Raw genomic sequence first — 12,285 nt, forward strand, 5'->3', positions numbered from 1 at the left:
GTATTAGGGTGTGTTTGCTTCGTATGTTTTGGTAGGTTATGGATTATTGTCTCGACTTGTCACACCGTTTGGTTGCCATGTTTCAAAAACGTCGGGCCCTTGATTATTTCGAAGGCCTGCACTATTCCGTTAGTTTCAGCCGTATAGAAATGCAAGAAACTCGGCCGAAAAGGCTAGCATACATTGGGTTTCTACTACTTCAATCATACTATAAACCATGCTTCCGTCAAATCTTTTCAATGTTCAATTAGTTTTTCATTTTTGAATCAAGAAATATTTCTACACAAAAGAGTAAACAACCAAGCAACCTCCAACTTACACAGCTAATATGGTGATGTGTTTGGACATATTCTCAGTCTCCAAGTAAGGGCAGTGGAGTATCTGCAGTTGTTTGAGGTTCTGCATTCCACCTTCTTCGACGTCGATATGTCTCTCAATGAACCCATGCTTTGGAGGGACAAGGCTTTGAGGCAAGGGAACCCATCATGCAACACTCTCATCCTCTCACCCACGTAACAAGCTACGACACTCGATAACGTGAGGTACTGTAGCTTTGGTAGCTTTCCCAGTTCTTGCATTGGATCATCGTTTAAGTTACACAACGTGAGGTTCGAAGCATCTGAGGGAACATGCTCGCAGCAGGACATTTGAGCATCCCACCGTCCAGTTAAGTACAGTGAGACTATCCAGATTCGGGACAACTTCTTCCATTGAAAACGACATAGTGATTTCTATGTGTAGTTCCACAAGATTCGTCATCTCTTCCAGCGAAGACTTCGCCTTGCTAAAGCAGTCGCTTCGTTCCATTCCAGTTATACATAAGCTCAGTTATACATAAGACCGGAGGAATTAGTATTTCACGATTATTCATCTCATTACATGAATGACAATTCTAACAGAAAATTCCAACATTCAGGGTAAGGGTGAACAAAACACTCAAAAATCGAATATAATTTGATAAGAACCAAACTCAAATTTAGAGTAAAGGCCAAAATTGGTCCTGAACATATAGCCATTTTACGATTTTGGTCCTAAACATTATCTTTTGGATTTTTTGGTCCTGCACATATGGATATTTGATCATTTTGGTCCTGCACATATGGAAATTTGATCATTTTGGTCCTCCGTCAATATTTTCGTTAAAAACTAACGGTCAACATTATCTTTTGGATTTTTTGGTCCTGCACATATGGATATTTGATCATTTTGGTCCTGCACATATGGAATTTTGATCATTTTGGTCCTCCGTCAATATTTTCGTTAAAAACTAACGGTCAACGGCCGATTTTTGACTAAAACAATGGGTTGGGTCGGGTCGTGTTTGGGTTACACGTTAAGAAAAAAAATAATTATTTTTTATTAATTAAAAAATTATAAAACTTTAATTCTTAGTTATTTTTGTTGATTAAAAATATTATAACGACTAAAACATGATGTTATTATACGATTTAAACATGATATTACACGATAAAATAAAAAATTACCAAATTAAAATAATCATTTTTAATCAAAATAATAAAATTAAAGTATACTAATATTAAATCTATATAATAAAATTAAATAATTAAAAATTATTTTTAATAAAATCTATACTTTAATTTTATTAATTAAAAAATATTAATTAATTTTTTAAGAATATTATGCTTAGATTTTAACGAAAATATTATGCTTAGATTTTAAATTTTCGTTCGTTTTGGTTCAAATGAATAAAAACAAAAGAAAAAAAATTAAAAAAACTTAATTTATTTTTTATACTCCCTAGATTCCTAATATATTTGACCAATGTGAGTTTAAAGAAATTATTTATCTTTAGGAAGGAAAATAGATGAAAAACATTAATGAAATATGAACCCTATTTTAAGTTTTATAATAGAGGTATAAAAAAGTTAATGGAATGTAAGGCCCGCTTATTAAATATAAGTGTAAAATTGAAATGAGACACTTATTTAAAACTGTCCAAATAAAGAAAAATATGAGACATATAATAAAGACGGAATGGGATATTAGATTTATTTAAAAGGTAAAAATGATTGATCCAACCGTATATCAAAATTTCAATTTAGTCTAATTTGATGGATGTCTAGTCCAACCCGATCCATAGATATACCCACACCCTACAAGCTCTTGAATGGTGTATCAGTTATGGGTAGGGTTTAGAGAGAATGTTGAAGGGAGTAATTCACGTTTATTGCTTGATGACATTTATGTTGTGTATCACCCCTTACATAGGTGTTACAAATATTTCTACTATCAATCTAATTAATTCCAATCAGTAATTGTGATTACTTTCTGGTTGATCTCCACAATATTTTCCTTTTCTAACACAAGCCACTGGAAAACGGCACCCCCGATTGCGGCAGCCACTGCTGACCACCGATAAAGTTGGTCACGGTGAAGTTCTCCGCTTCTTGCACATCCTGTATGATTCTAACCCCGGGCCAAGTGACCCTCATATTCGTCCCCGAACCGGGCCCGTAGTTCCCATACTCACCATAATACACCGTATCACCCTTGTCATCCCAATCCATCCACCCCGCCGGATCCAGCATCCCATCTAGATAGCTCCTAATAAACACCACGCGTGCGTAGTCCTTCCACGGCCGCCCCAGGTACGCCTTGAACTTCCACACCTCCTGCTTCTGGCTGGGGTCCGCCTCAAACCTGCAGTTCACGATGGAGAACCCGGTCGGCTGGTTGTCCTGCTCCCGCCCTTGCGCAGTGATCACCACTTTGTGCCCGTGCAGCGGCGCCCGCGCGTAGATCTCGCTCTTCTGGAACACGGCCGCGGCGTTCCCGAAGATGAAGTCGATGGTGCCGTAGATCTGGCATTCTTCGAAGAGCTGCCGGTTGGCGGCCGCCCACAGGGTGTCCTGGTACCCTTCGATGGAGCACCGGTAGAAGGCCGACCGGTCCGAGGCCGAGAGCACCGCCACGGCCTGGCCGGCCGTTGGGCCCGCGGTGTTGCGGAATGTCATGTCGCGGGCCACGAACCCGTCTCCCATCACCTCTGCAAGGAGAATTATTTCCGTTAGTATTCCTATTTACCGACGGAAAATTTATGTCGGTAATATTTTTTAGCGACGGACTATGGACATTCTTCAGTAACACTCTTTACCGTCAGTATCTACTGAGAGATTGACCATAGCTGTCGGTAACAGGGGCGGAGCCAGGAATTGAACATAAGAGGGGCAAAAATATGCATAAGGAAATAATTTGAAGAATTGAGAAGGGGCAATTAAGAAGGAACTCAAATAAATATTCAAATTTGAAGAAAAATTAGTATAGAAGTAAAATTTTGAGCAGGGGCAATTGCCCCACTACAAGGCCATGTAGATCCGCCCCTGGTCGGTAAACCACCCCTTTTTTTTGTAGTAAATGTGAGTGTAAAGAGATCAACAGTCAATGTATAGTGAGTCACTATTTATATGGTATTAGACGCAGGGGTATGTTAAGATATTTACATGTGAATTGTCTCGTATTCTAAATGTGAAGCATAAAAAGATTAATTTAACGCATTATATTAGATGCTAGGGGCGTGTTGGGAACTCATTACCTGTTAAACGCGCTTCAATAAATGAGACCGAACTAAACTCCTTAAAATCTAACAAAACCCGGATAGTGAGAAAGTCCAAAAGAAGTTAAGTTCCTATCTTTTGAGCCACATAGAAAATAAAAGATTGTTGTTTGGATTGTATTTTGGACTCCATGTCGTATATAGTCAACTCAAAAATCTCTTAGTCTAGTACAAATAGTCAGACATGTTACATAGAGATCATCAAAATAAGTCATTTGCAATACAACAAACATTTTTCCACCCCACCAAATGTCTCAATTGGTTTCGGTACGAATTTTAAAAAATATGAAATTTGGTAGTTGAATGGAGTAATTAATAACGTCGAAAGATGAGACATTTTATGATGGATCGGAGGGAATACTTACTAAATGTTGCGGACTCCCTAGTACTGAATCCCGACTTCGCGCTCTTATCTCCGGTGATGATCGTCTTTCCGATGCCATCTCCGACCATCACCACGTCCTTCATCTCCCGACGAATCTCAACATACTCATGATACGTCCCTTGCTTCACATGGATCACATATCTCCCCGTTGTTTCTCTCCACCAATAACCATCAACTGCTTCCTTGATCGTCCGAAAAGTGCCGGACCCATCCTGCGCCACCACGACCGCACCGCCACCTCTAGGCTGCTCCGGCACATCGTCTACATCGGGGAGACAGCTATGGAGATGCTTCTGGCTCCCTGGCCCCACCATCTCGGCGTTGATCGCAAGAGCCTTGGTGATCAGCTCCGAGGCGTGGTTGCGCATGAAGAACGGGTGCGCGACGCTCTGCTCGGCCATGCTGGTCCTGCATTCAGGTGCGGACGCAGAAAATTATTACGATAAGTGCTATATATTCTAAATTTTGTGTGAATTTTTTTTATTATTTTAATAGGGGCTTTTGCACATCAATTCACACAAAATACTAACGAAACCATAATGTTTTTCACAAATAAAAAATATTTTTAAAAAATTAGCTTGAGCATATGTGTGTCCGCCATTGCCTGCAGCTGTCGAGGTTCGTCAACGCGGTGCTCAGCCAGATCTGGACGTCGAAGGGCGTGGAGCCCAGGCCGGGGTGGAGGCTTTGGCTCAGATGCTCGACACTGAGGCAGTAGAACTCCGAGCAGTCGGAGAGGGCAGCACGTTCGCGCGAGTCCGAGGGTTTAGCAAGGTTTATGTGGACGAGCGTGTCGTTGGCTTCGTTCAACGCGGAGGCGACGACGACGTGGAGAGAGTTGGTGAGGTTTTGATTGAGGGTGGGAGATGGGGAAGGTGAAGGAGCTAACCCTAACCCTGACCCTAGAATTGGGGAAGTGGAAAGTGAGAGGGAGATGATCATTTCTAACCATAGTAACAAAATGAGTGACATGATTTGTTACTTTGGGATTGTATTTTCACTTTTCTTGGGTTTGGGTTGATTTTTTATTTATAGGAGTGGGTATTGTTTTTGAGCATTTTTGTGATATTATTTCTAATGCTTTGTGAGTATAGACAAAATCTTGGTCGGTAGATTTTGGTTTTCAAGTTTATGGGTTTTTTAATAAATGCAGTTTGTCCATATAGTGAAGTTGTATTTGTCTATTTAAATGGTGATAAATACTCTTTTGTTTTCATATCCATTTTTTTTCACAAGTTTCAATTGAAGCCGATTGATAGTGTAGCAAATATTGTGTTGGACTAAAGAGAATATGTGTTGTTGAAGGAGATAATCAAGACTACCATTAGAATCTAGTAAGACATCAATCTAAATCAATTAAGGATAATCCAGTGAAAATTAAATTATTTTTCTTTCTTTCATGTAGAATTGAAGTCTATATAAAGAGTTGGATGTATTATAGTTATCACCCAAATATAATACCCCCTCCGTCCCATAAAAATATGTGCACTTTCCATTTTCGTCTGTTCCATATAAATATGTGCATTCTATTTTTGAAAAGTTATATCATTTAATAATGTAGGTCTTTGAGATTCAAATTATCTATACAAAATAGTCTATTGTCATGTTTTAGAAGACATTATAAATACTTGGCGAACCATTGCTTAGAGTGTATTGTAATGTTTTAAGCCTAATAGATTCAAGTCCATAAACGCTATTTTTTCAATAAGTTTAAAAGCCTTTCTTGGCCCAAGTGAAATAAGTCAGACCCATTTAATTAGATATCAATTTTATATAGTACTGTAGTACTACTATATTTTTTTTGTAAATCAATTTTATTGAACCTTTCTTTGAATATATACTCATCACAACATATTTCAGAAGTACTATATTCCAACGTAAAATTAAATATATGGAAAATTTCATAAGGAGGTACGTTCACCTCAATTAGTGTAATTAAACTTATTAAGTCCAAACTAAGATCTCTAATAAGAATTAAATAAATTATTTTCCCGGTGGGTTGAGCATTCAAATTTCAGATCAGATTTTTGCATAATCTAAATTGATCCGAAATATCCCAATATATAAAAAATAAACTGTTTTTATAATTAGATATATATGAATTAAAAGAAAATTCTAAAATATCCAAAAAAATAATCTAAAAATCATAAATGTAAAGGTAAGAAATATTTAAATAAAACAATCGATCATATTTAAATATTTTTTATATAAATATAATAAAAAATCCGAATTTTGAGAAAAGATACTCCATAGTTTTGATTTGGTTTGGTTTGATTACGCATATCTAGCTCACCCATACTCATTCTCCTTGTTGATATTTCTTAGATCCACCTTAATTTGTAGATATTTATCAAATATAATTGTTAAGAAATGATCCCACATATGGTCCAATATGTTAATCAATCTAGCTCAAATGCTAATTATGTAGCCTACTTGTTAGATTACATATACTTGGTCACTCATATACTTTCTTCTTTGAGATATTTGTCATATCTGCCTTAATTAATTGGTAGATATTTGTCAAATATAATGGTTAAGAAATGATCCCACATATGGCGTAAGATGGTGATCAATCTAGTTCAATTGCTAATTATGTAGTGTAGCCTACCTATTAGATCACAGATATTAATTTTACTTACTCATATACATTCGCCTTCGATATATTTGTCAGATCCACATTATATTTTTGATATTCAACAAATTTAAGGGTTAATAAAGGATCCCATAAATTGCACAGTGTCACTCCATTGCATAATTATAGTAGCCTACTTGTTAGATGAGTGTCATGAACAACTAATTAATTAAGTACTTAATTGGTTTCTTTATAACTTTCATGTAACATTTGAGGAGCATGAGTCCCCACATATATTAATATACATGCACATTTCCAATTCCACGCCTAACAAAAATATCTATAATCTCTTTAAACTACTAATACTTAATTTAAATTTTCTTTATTAGATATATAGAGATATGTAATTAAATAAAATGGGATACCCTTCACATCTTCCTTAATAGGGTCATACAAATAAGCAACAAATAATTTCCCACGTTCTTGTAGGCCCCATATAACCATATTAATTACAAACTTTAAAATATCCTAGAGGTTTTTCATTTTTTCAATACTAAGAATCATTATTCATTCGTTAACGACAGTATTCATAAAATTACTTCTATTGATTGCGTAATTAAGTTCGAAGATGGCGAAACGGATTTAGAGGTTTCGAAGGGTTTGAGTTGCGATTCCTAACATCCAACAATAAATTTTGCGAATCACATCAAATTAAACTCGTGGGAATCACACAATTTCTGTAATTAATTTTCCAATAATCGGGCTATCAACATATTCTAAAATATATTTCAACTTAATATTAAATGTACATTACAATAACTTAACATTGAATTTACATCATCACAAAATTAAGTTTTGTTATTCATACATTCGTACCCTTTATACTAGCATAGGTCCATCTCTTATCCTCCAAAACTTGCTCTTGTCGATTAAATAGTGACACACTTCGCATGCAAATGCATAAGTAGGCCAATTAATCATATTCCAAAAATAAACTTTAATTTACATCCATAACTCGAATCCATTAACTACACAATTCACACACTTACAACAATTGTACTATACTATACTATTCCAACTTCACCATGTACTAGACAACAACTAAATCTAACATCCATCAAAATTTGTAATACTAAAGCATGAAGACAGACTCTTAATAGGTCGGGTTCGGATTTGTCCTTCAATAACAGATTGAGCAGATAACAATCAAACCAGCACGATTTGCCACATCTAATGGAGAGTAGCATAGGTATTGATAAGAGACAGAGCATTGCTAGTCATATGCGCCACATTCACAACCTTCCCCCTCACCGCCGTCTTCACGCCGCCGGCCATCGCCTTCCCGGCGAACCCGTCCATGCACGTGTCCTCGTCCGTCAGCGCCGCGCTGACCCACGTCTGCACGTCGCTGATCATGGCCTCGAAGTTGGAGGGCGTGATCCGCTCCATCTCCGCCATCGATCTCTTGATCTGGTCGACCGAGTCGGCCAGCTCCTCCACGCAGTCGCGCATGGCGCCTGTTTCGCGGGGCTTCATGCCGGCGGCGCGGGAGAGCTTGGCCATGTCGGCGGAGGCGGAGGCGGCGGTGTCGAGGCTGGCGGAGAGGGCGGCATTGGCGAGGAGCTTGGGGTTTTGCTGGATGGCGGCGGCGTGGGCGGAGAGGGAGGTGTAGCAGAGGGAGGGGTAGGCGGTGGTGGAGCACGATGTTCGGATGAACTCCGTGCTCTGCTTTGAGCCGGCGATGCCTCTGCTTTCGCAGCCGGAAAAGATGAGCGCCGCCGTGAGTGTTGCGAGTGCTGAGATGACTCTCCACGTCATCATTTTTGGATAAGTGTGTGTGTTTTTGTGTGCGTGCAAGTGTTGTTAGTTTTTTGGTTGTGGGAATAAAGGTGGAGAAAAGGGTCTATTTATAGAGAAACTTAGAAATATCATGACCTTTACCTCTATTTGAAGTTGGCTCAATAATCTGATAAGGATTCATCTTTTCGTTGCCGAATTGTTGACATAATCTAGAAATATTTTCCACATATTTCCACCAAATATTTTAAGGAAAATTAACAAATGAATCAAGATGGTCAAATTCTAATTCGTCCTATACTTTTTCAAAATAGGAAAAATATTACTCCCTCCGTCCACAAATTGAGTATAATTGTCATTTTTGGTTGTCCACAAAAAATAGAGCACATTTAAAAAAAGGAAAGTTTTTAACTCTTACTAATAATATGGACCACACATTCCACTAACAATATTTTTCTTTTAGTTTTTTCTTTTCTCTCTTATTTTTTTCCCTTCTCTCTTATTAATAATATGAATCTCACATTCCACTAACACTACTTCTCTTTTACTCCATCCGTCTAGCAATAGGAGTCTCGTTTTTCCATTTTCGGACTTCCGAGAATAGGAGTCCCGGTTCTACTTACTATATTTGGACAATCTAATTACCCTTCCCCTTCTCACTTATTTGCATCTCTACCATAAAAAAGAACACCCCCTACCCCGTCTAACTCACTCTCATTCTCACTCTATCTCTCTCTCGCTCTCAACCCCTCGGAACCCTAATTCACCGCCACCGCCGCCGCCGCCTCCGACAAAAGGCCTCCCAACCGCCGCCTCCTCCCCCTCCCCACTCTCAGGAACCCTAGCCCCTAATCGCCGGCCGCCTCCACCAACCTCCACTGTCTCCTGCCCAAACACATTCTAGAACAGCTGTCCTCTAACCTTAATCCTCTTCATCTTTCCCCTGCCCTTTGGCCTCCTGCGGAGTTTTTTCTAGACTAATTATGTTTCCCTTATTAAATCTATTTGGATTGGTCAACACAGGCGAAGGCGGCGACTGTGGGTGTGGGGCGACCTTCAGAATACGGGTAGTGAAAATCACGAAGAGGGCTCTGCTTTAATTTTGCAAAGTTTGTTCTTGAAAATTTGTTCTTATGGCCTCTCAGGTCTTTTTGCTCTCTGATTTTAATTCAGTGCTATTTCGATTCATCCGTTTTGATTCAAATCTTTTCTTTTGATTTCGATTCAGGGAAGGAATAATTGAATTGGAGTGTGAATTTCACCGTGTGTGTTGATTTCTTTTGCTTTCGATTCACAACAGAATTGGAGCGTGGATTTCTCTTTGTCTTGGCGTTTAATCCTCCATATTGATTTGTATGTGAGCAATTACCGTGAATTGTTTCATTTAATTCTCTAGATATGTGAGCAAATTTAGTGTGAGTTGTTCATTTAATTCTCCAAATTTGTATTTAAAAGCAGAAATAAAATCAGATCATTGATGTATAAAAGCTAAATTTATAAATATGTGGGCTCCAAATTCCACTATCACACACCATTTATTACACATTTAAAACTTTCTTAAAACCCGTGCCCTTTTTGAAATGGGACTGCTATTGCTGGACGGAGGGAGTATTTTTTTCCCTTCTCTCTTACTTTACTAATTCCACATTAAAACCCGTGCCATTCACAATTTATCATATTTTTCGTGGATGGAGGGAGTATATCACAAAATATGAAATTTTCGCAATCATATCATCCTTTCCTTTTTCGGAAAAAATACGCATTGATGCGGCAGACAGTTTATAAAACATGGGCAAAACGTTGCTTTGAACTTAATTAGATGATATAGTTTTGTCCAACGCTGCTTTATCTTTGTGTTTTGAATCGACTATCACATCAGCTCGTAAAATATGAGATAGTTGCGAAAAATTCATATTTCGTGAATTATTTTTTAGATCGATTTTGAAAATTATGGGACATATTAAAATTTGATCATTTGTGATTTGTTTGACAATTTATTCTTATTTTTAAATTATAAAAATATTTGAAAATTTTAAAATGTCTAATTTCGATATAGATTGGGAAAGATATTTGTATTATTTTAGTGTAATATAAATCATGCCATCGCCATGATAAGTCAAATCAATGCTAAAATTGAATAGGTTGCAAATGTAAAATAGTTCGATACTTTATATATTCCTTCCATTCACCCTGAAAAATACGAACTCATTCGTTTTTAGTCATTCCCTAAAAGTATGAATATTCTAATTTTCAAAAATTCTTTTCTCTATAATGAGTCGAAACCTATTCTTCATTAACAATATTTTAAAAAAAATTTCTATCTATTTCTCTTATACTTTATCAATTGTATACTAAAATATGTGTCAAATAAAATGTTCATATTTTTTAGGGATGGGTGGGGTATTAATTTAAAATTGATATGCAAAATTAAATTTGGGTGAAAATTCGGGAATTTACAAACAAATACCCTTTTAAAATAGATACTCCATTATTTTGTTGACGGGCATGAAGAACGTGGCAAATTTTTCTTTACTGCTTAATAGACTTATTAAGGATGATGTGAAGGTATGCCCGTTTTATTTATCTCTCATGCGAAAATTTAAATAAAATATGAGTAGTAAACATTAAAAGAGACTAGATATTCTTGTTAGGCAACTCAATTATTTAATTAGTTTTTTATATCTAACAAGTAGGCTACAATAATTTTGCAATTGGATCGTCTAGACTAGATTGATCACCATCTTGGACCATATGTGGATCCCTTAGTATAAATGCATATATACACTCATTTGACATAATATTGGTATAATACTATGAATATATGCTTTATATATAACTTTGTTATTTGTAAGGTCCACATAAAAGCACACACATGTGATCTTATTTTGATTTGATCCCATACACAAGTGGCTTCCTATCATACAAATTGGCAATCAGAGCATCCACAACGGCGAGCAGGACGGCGTCCGTCCGTGCCAACGGCACGGAAACCTCGTCCGTCGCTGCGCTCGCGCCGCTGGCACGGCGCTGCTCGATGCATCGAACACGTCCGTGCCAGCTAGCAGGTGACGTGGCAGGCGCTGATTGGCCAACGGCATAGCCGTTGGCAAATTGATTTTTTTTAAAAATCGGTTTTTAATTAAAAAAACTGATTAAAAATAAAAAAAATATTTTTCCACTTCCCAAAAAAATTATATCCGTATTCTACCCACTTTTTTTTTTTCATTTTTCCCCCAAAAATACACATTTTCATCTATAAATACCCCACTTTCACACCAAAAAATTCACACCACACTACACAATTCTCATCTACATTCTCTCATTTCCATTCTCATCTACATTCTCTCATTTCCATTCTCAATCTTTCTTCCACTCCTACAACATAATAATGTCCGGCCACGACGATCACCCCCGGGCTCCCACGGTTGGAACTCCGATTGGTTCGGTTCACAACCGTTTCCTAGTCCGGAAACGGAATATTCGGCCCCTCCTCAAACCCAAAGTTCGGGAGTTCCGGGTGGCTACCGGCCTTACCCGATCGACGACCAAGATGCCCCCGAAGGGCTATACGGGTGAACACCCGAGCCTAGAGCGAGGTCGAGCGGCCCCTCCCAAACTCAGACTCCTCCTACTCGCAGTGTCCGCACACCGTACACTCCGGCGGAGATGGAGCAATTGTTCAAGGAGTTCTTGTCAATCTCCGAAGATCCAGAGGTTGGCACGAACCAATCCGACGATCAATATTGGTGGCGCATCTGTCACCGGTGCAATGAAAATCGGCCGGCGGGAACAATCGAGCGCAACGAGAGTATGGTACGCAACGCCATATACAGAGCCAACGAAGAAATCCAAAAGTTCCAAGGGTATTACTTCCAGGAAGAGCGGTCGGCGGGGAGCGGCCGGAGCGAGGTCGACATCATCAGTTCCGCCTTGTCGACCTACCAATCCATGAACTAC

At 38.2% G+C, this 12,285-nt stretch overlaps 2 protein-coding genes and 1 long non-coding RNA gene across 3 annotated transcripts; 1 reads left to right on the forward strand and 2 right to left on the reverse strand.

Moving 5' to 3' along the window:
* Positions 1 to 2,318: 2,318 nt before the first annotated feature.
* Positions 2,319 to 4,901, reverse strand: LOC121781770 (pectinesterase-like). The gene is made up of 3 exons (XM_042179458.1): positions 4,564 to 4,901; positions 3,940 to 4,367; positions 2,319 to 3,007 (listed from the first exon to the last, which is right to left on the reverse strand). The coding sequence occupies exons 1-3, from the start codon at positions 4,899 to 4,901 to the stop codon at positions 2,319 to 2,321; spliced, it is 1,455 nt and encodes a 484-aa protein (XP_042035392.1).
* Positions 4,902 to 7,488: 2,587 nt separating this feature from the next.
* LOC121782982 (21 kDa protein-like) lies at positions 7,489 to 8,419 on the reverse strand. The gene has a single exon (XM_042180998.1). It carries the CDS (start codon positions 8,350 to 8,352, stop codon positions 7,762 to 7,764), a length of 591 nt encoding a protein of 196 aa, XP_042036932.1. The 5' UTR covers positions 8,353 to 8,419; the 3' UTR covers positions 7,489 to 7,761.
* A 481-nt stretch (positions 8,420 to 8,900) lies between these two features.
* On the forward strand, positions 8,901 to 9,829 carry LOC121781014. Its single transcript, XR_006046122.1, has 2 exons — positions 8,901 to 9,473; positions 9,557 to 9,829. It is a non-coding gene; the product is annotated as an uncharacterized LOC121781014 (long non-coding RNA).
* Positions 9,830 to 12,285: the final 2,456 nt, after the last annotated feature.

The sequence above is a fragment of the Salvia splendens genome, chromosome 20 (genome assembly GCF_004379255.2).
Source record: "Salvia splendens isolate huo1 chromosome 20, SspV2, whole genome shotgun sequence".
Classification (NCBI taxonomy): domain Eukaryota; kingdom Viridiplantae; phylum Streptophyta; class Magnoliopsida; order Lamiales; family Lamiaceae; genus Salvia; species Salvia splendens.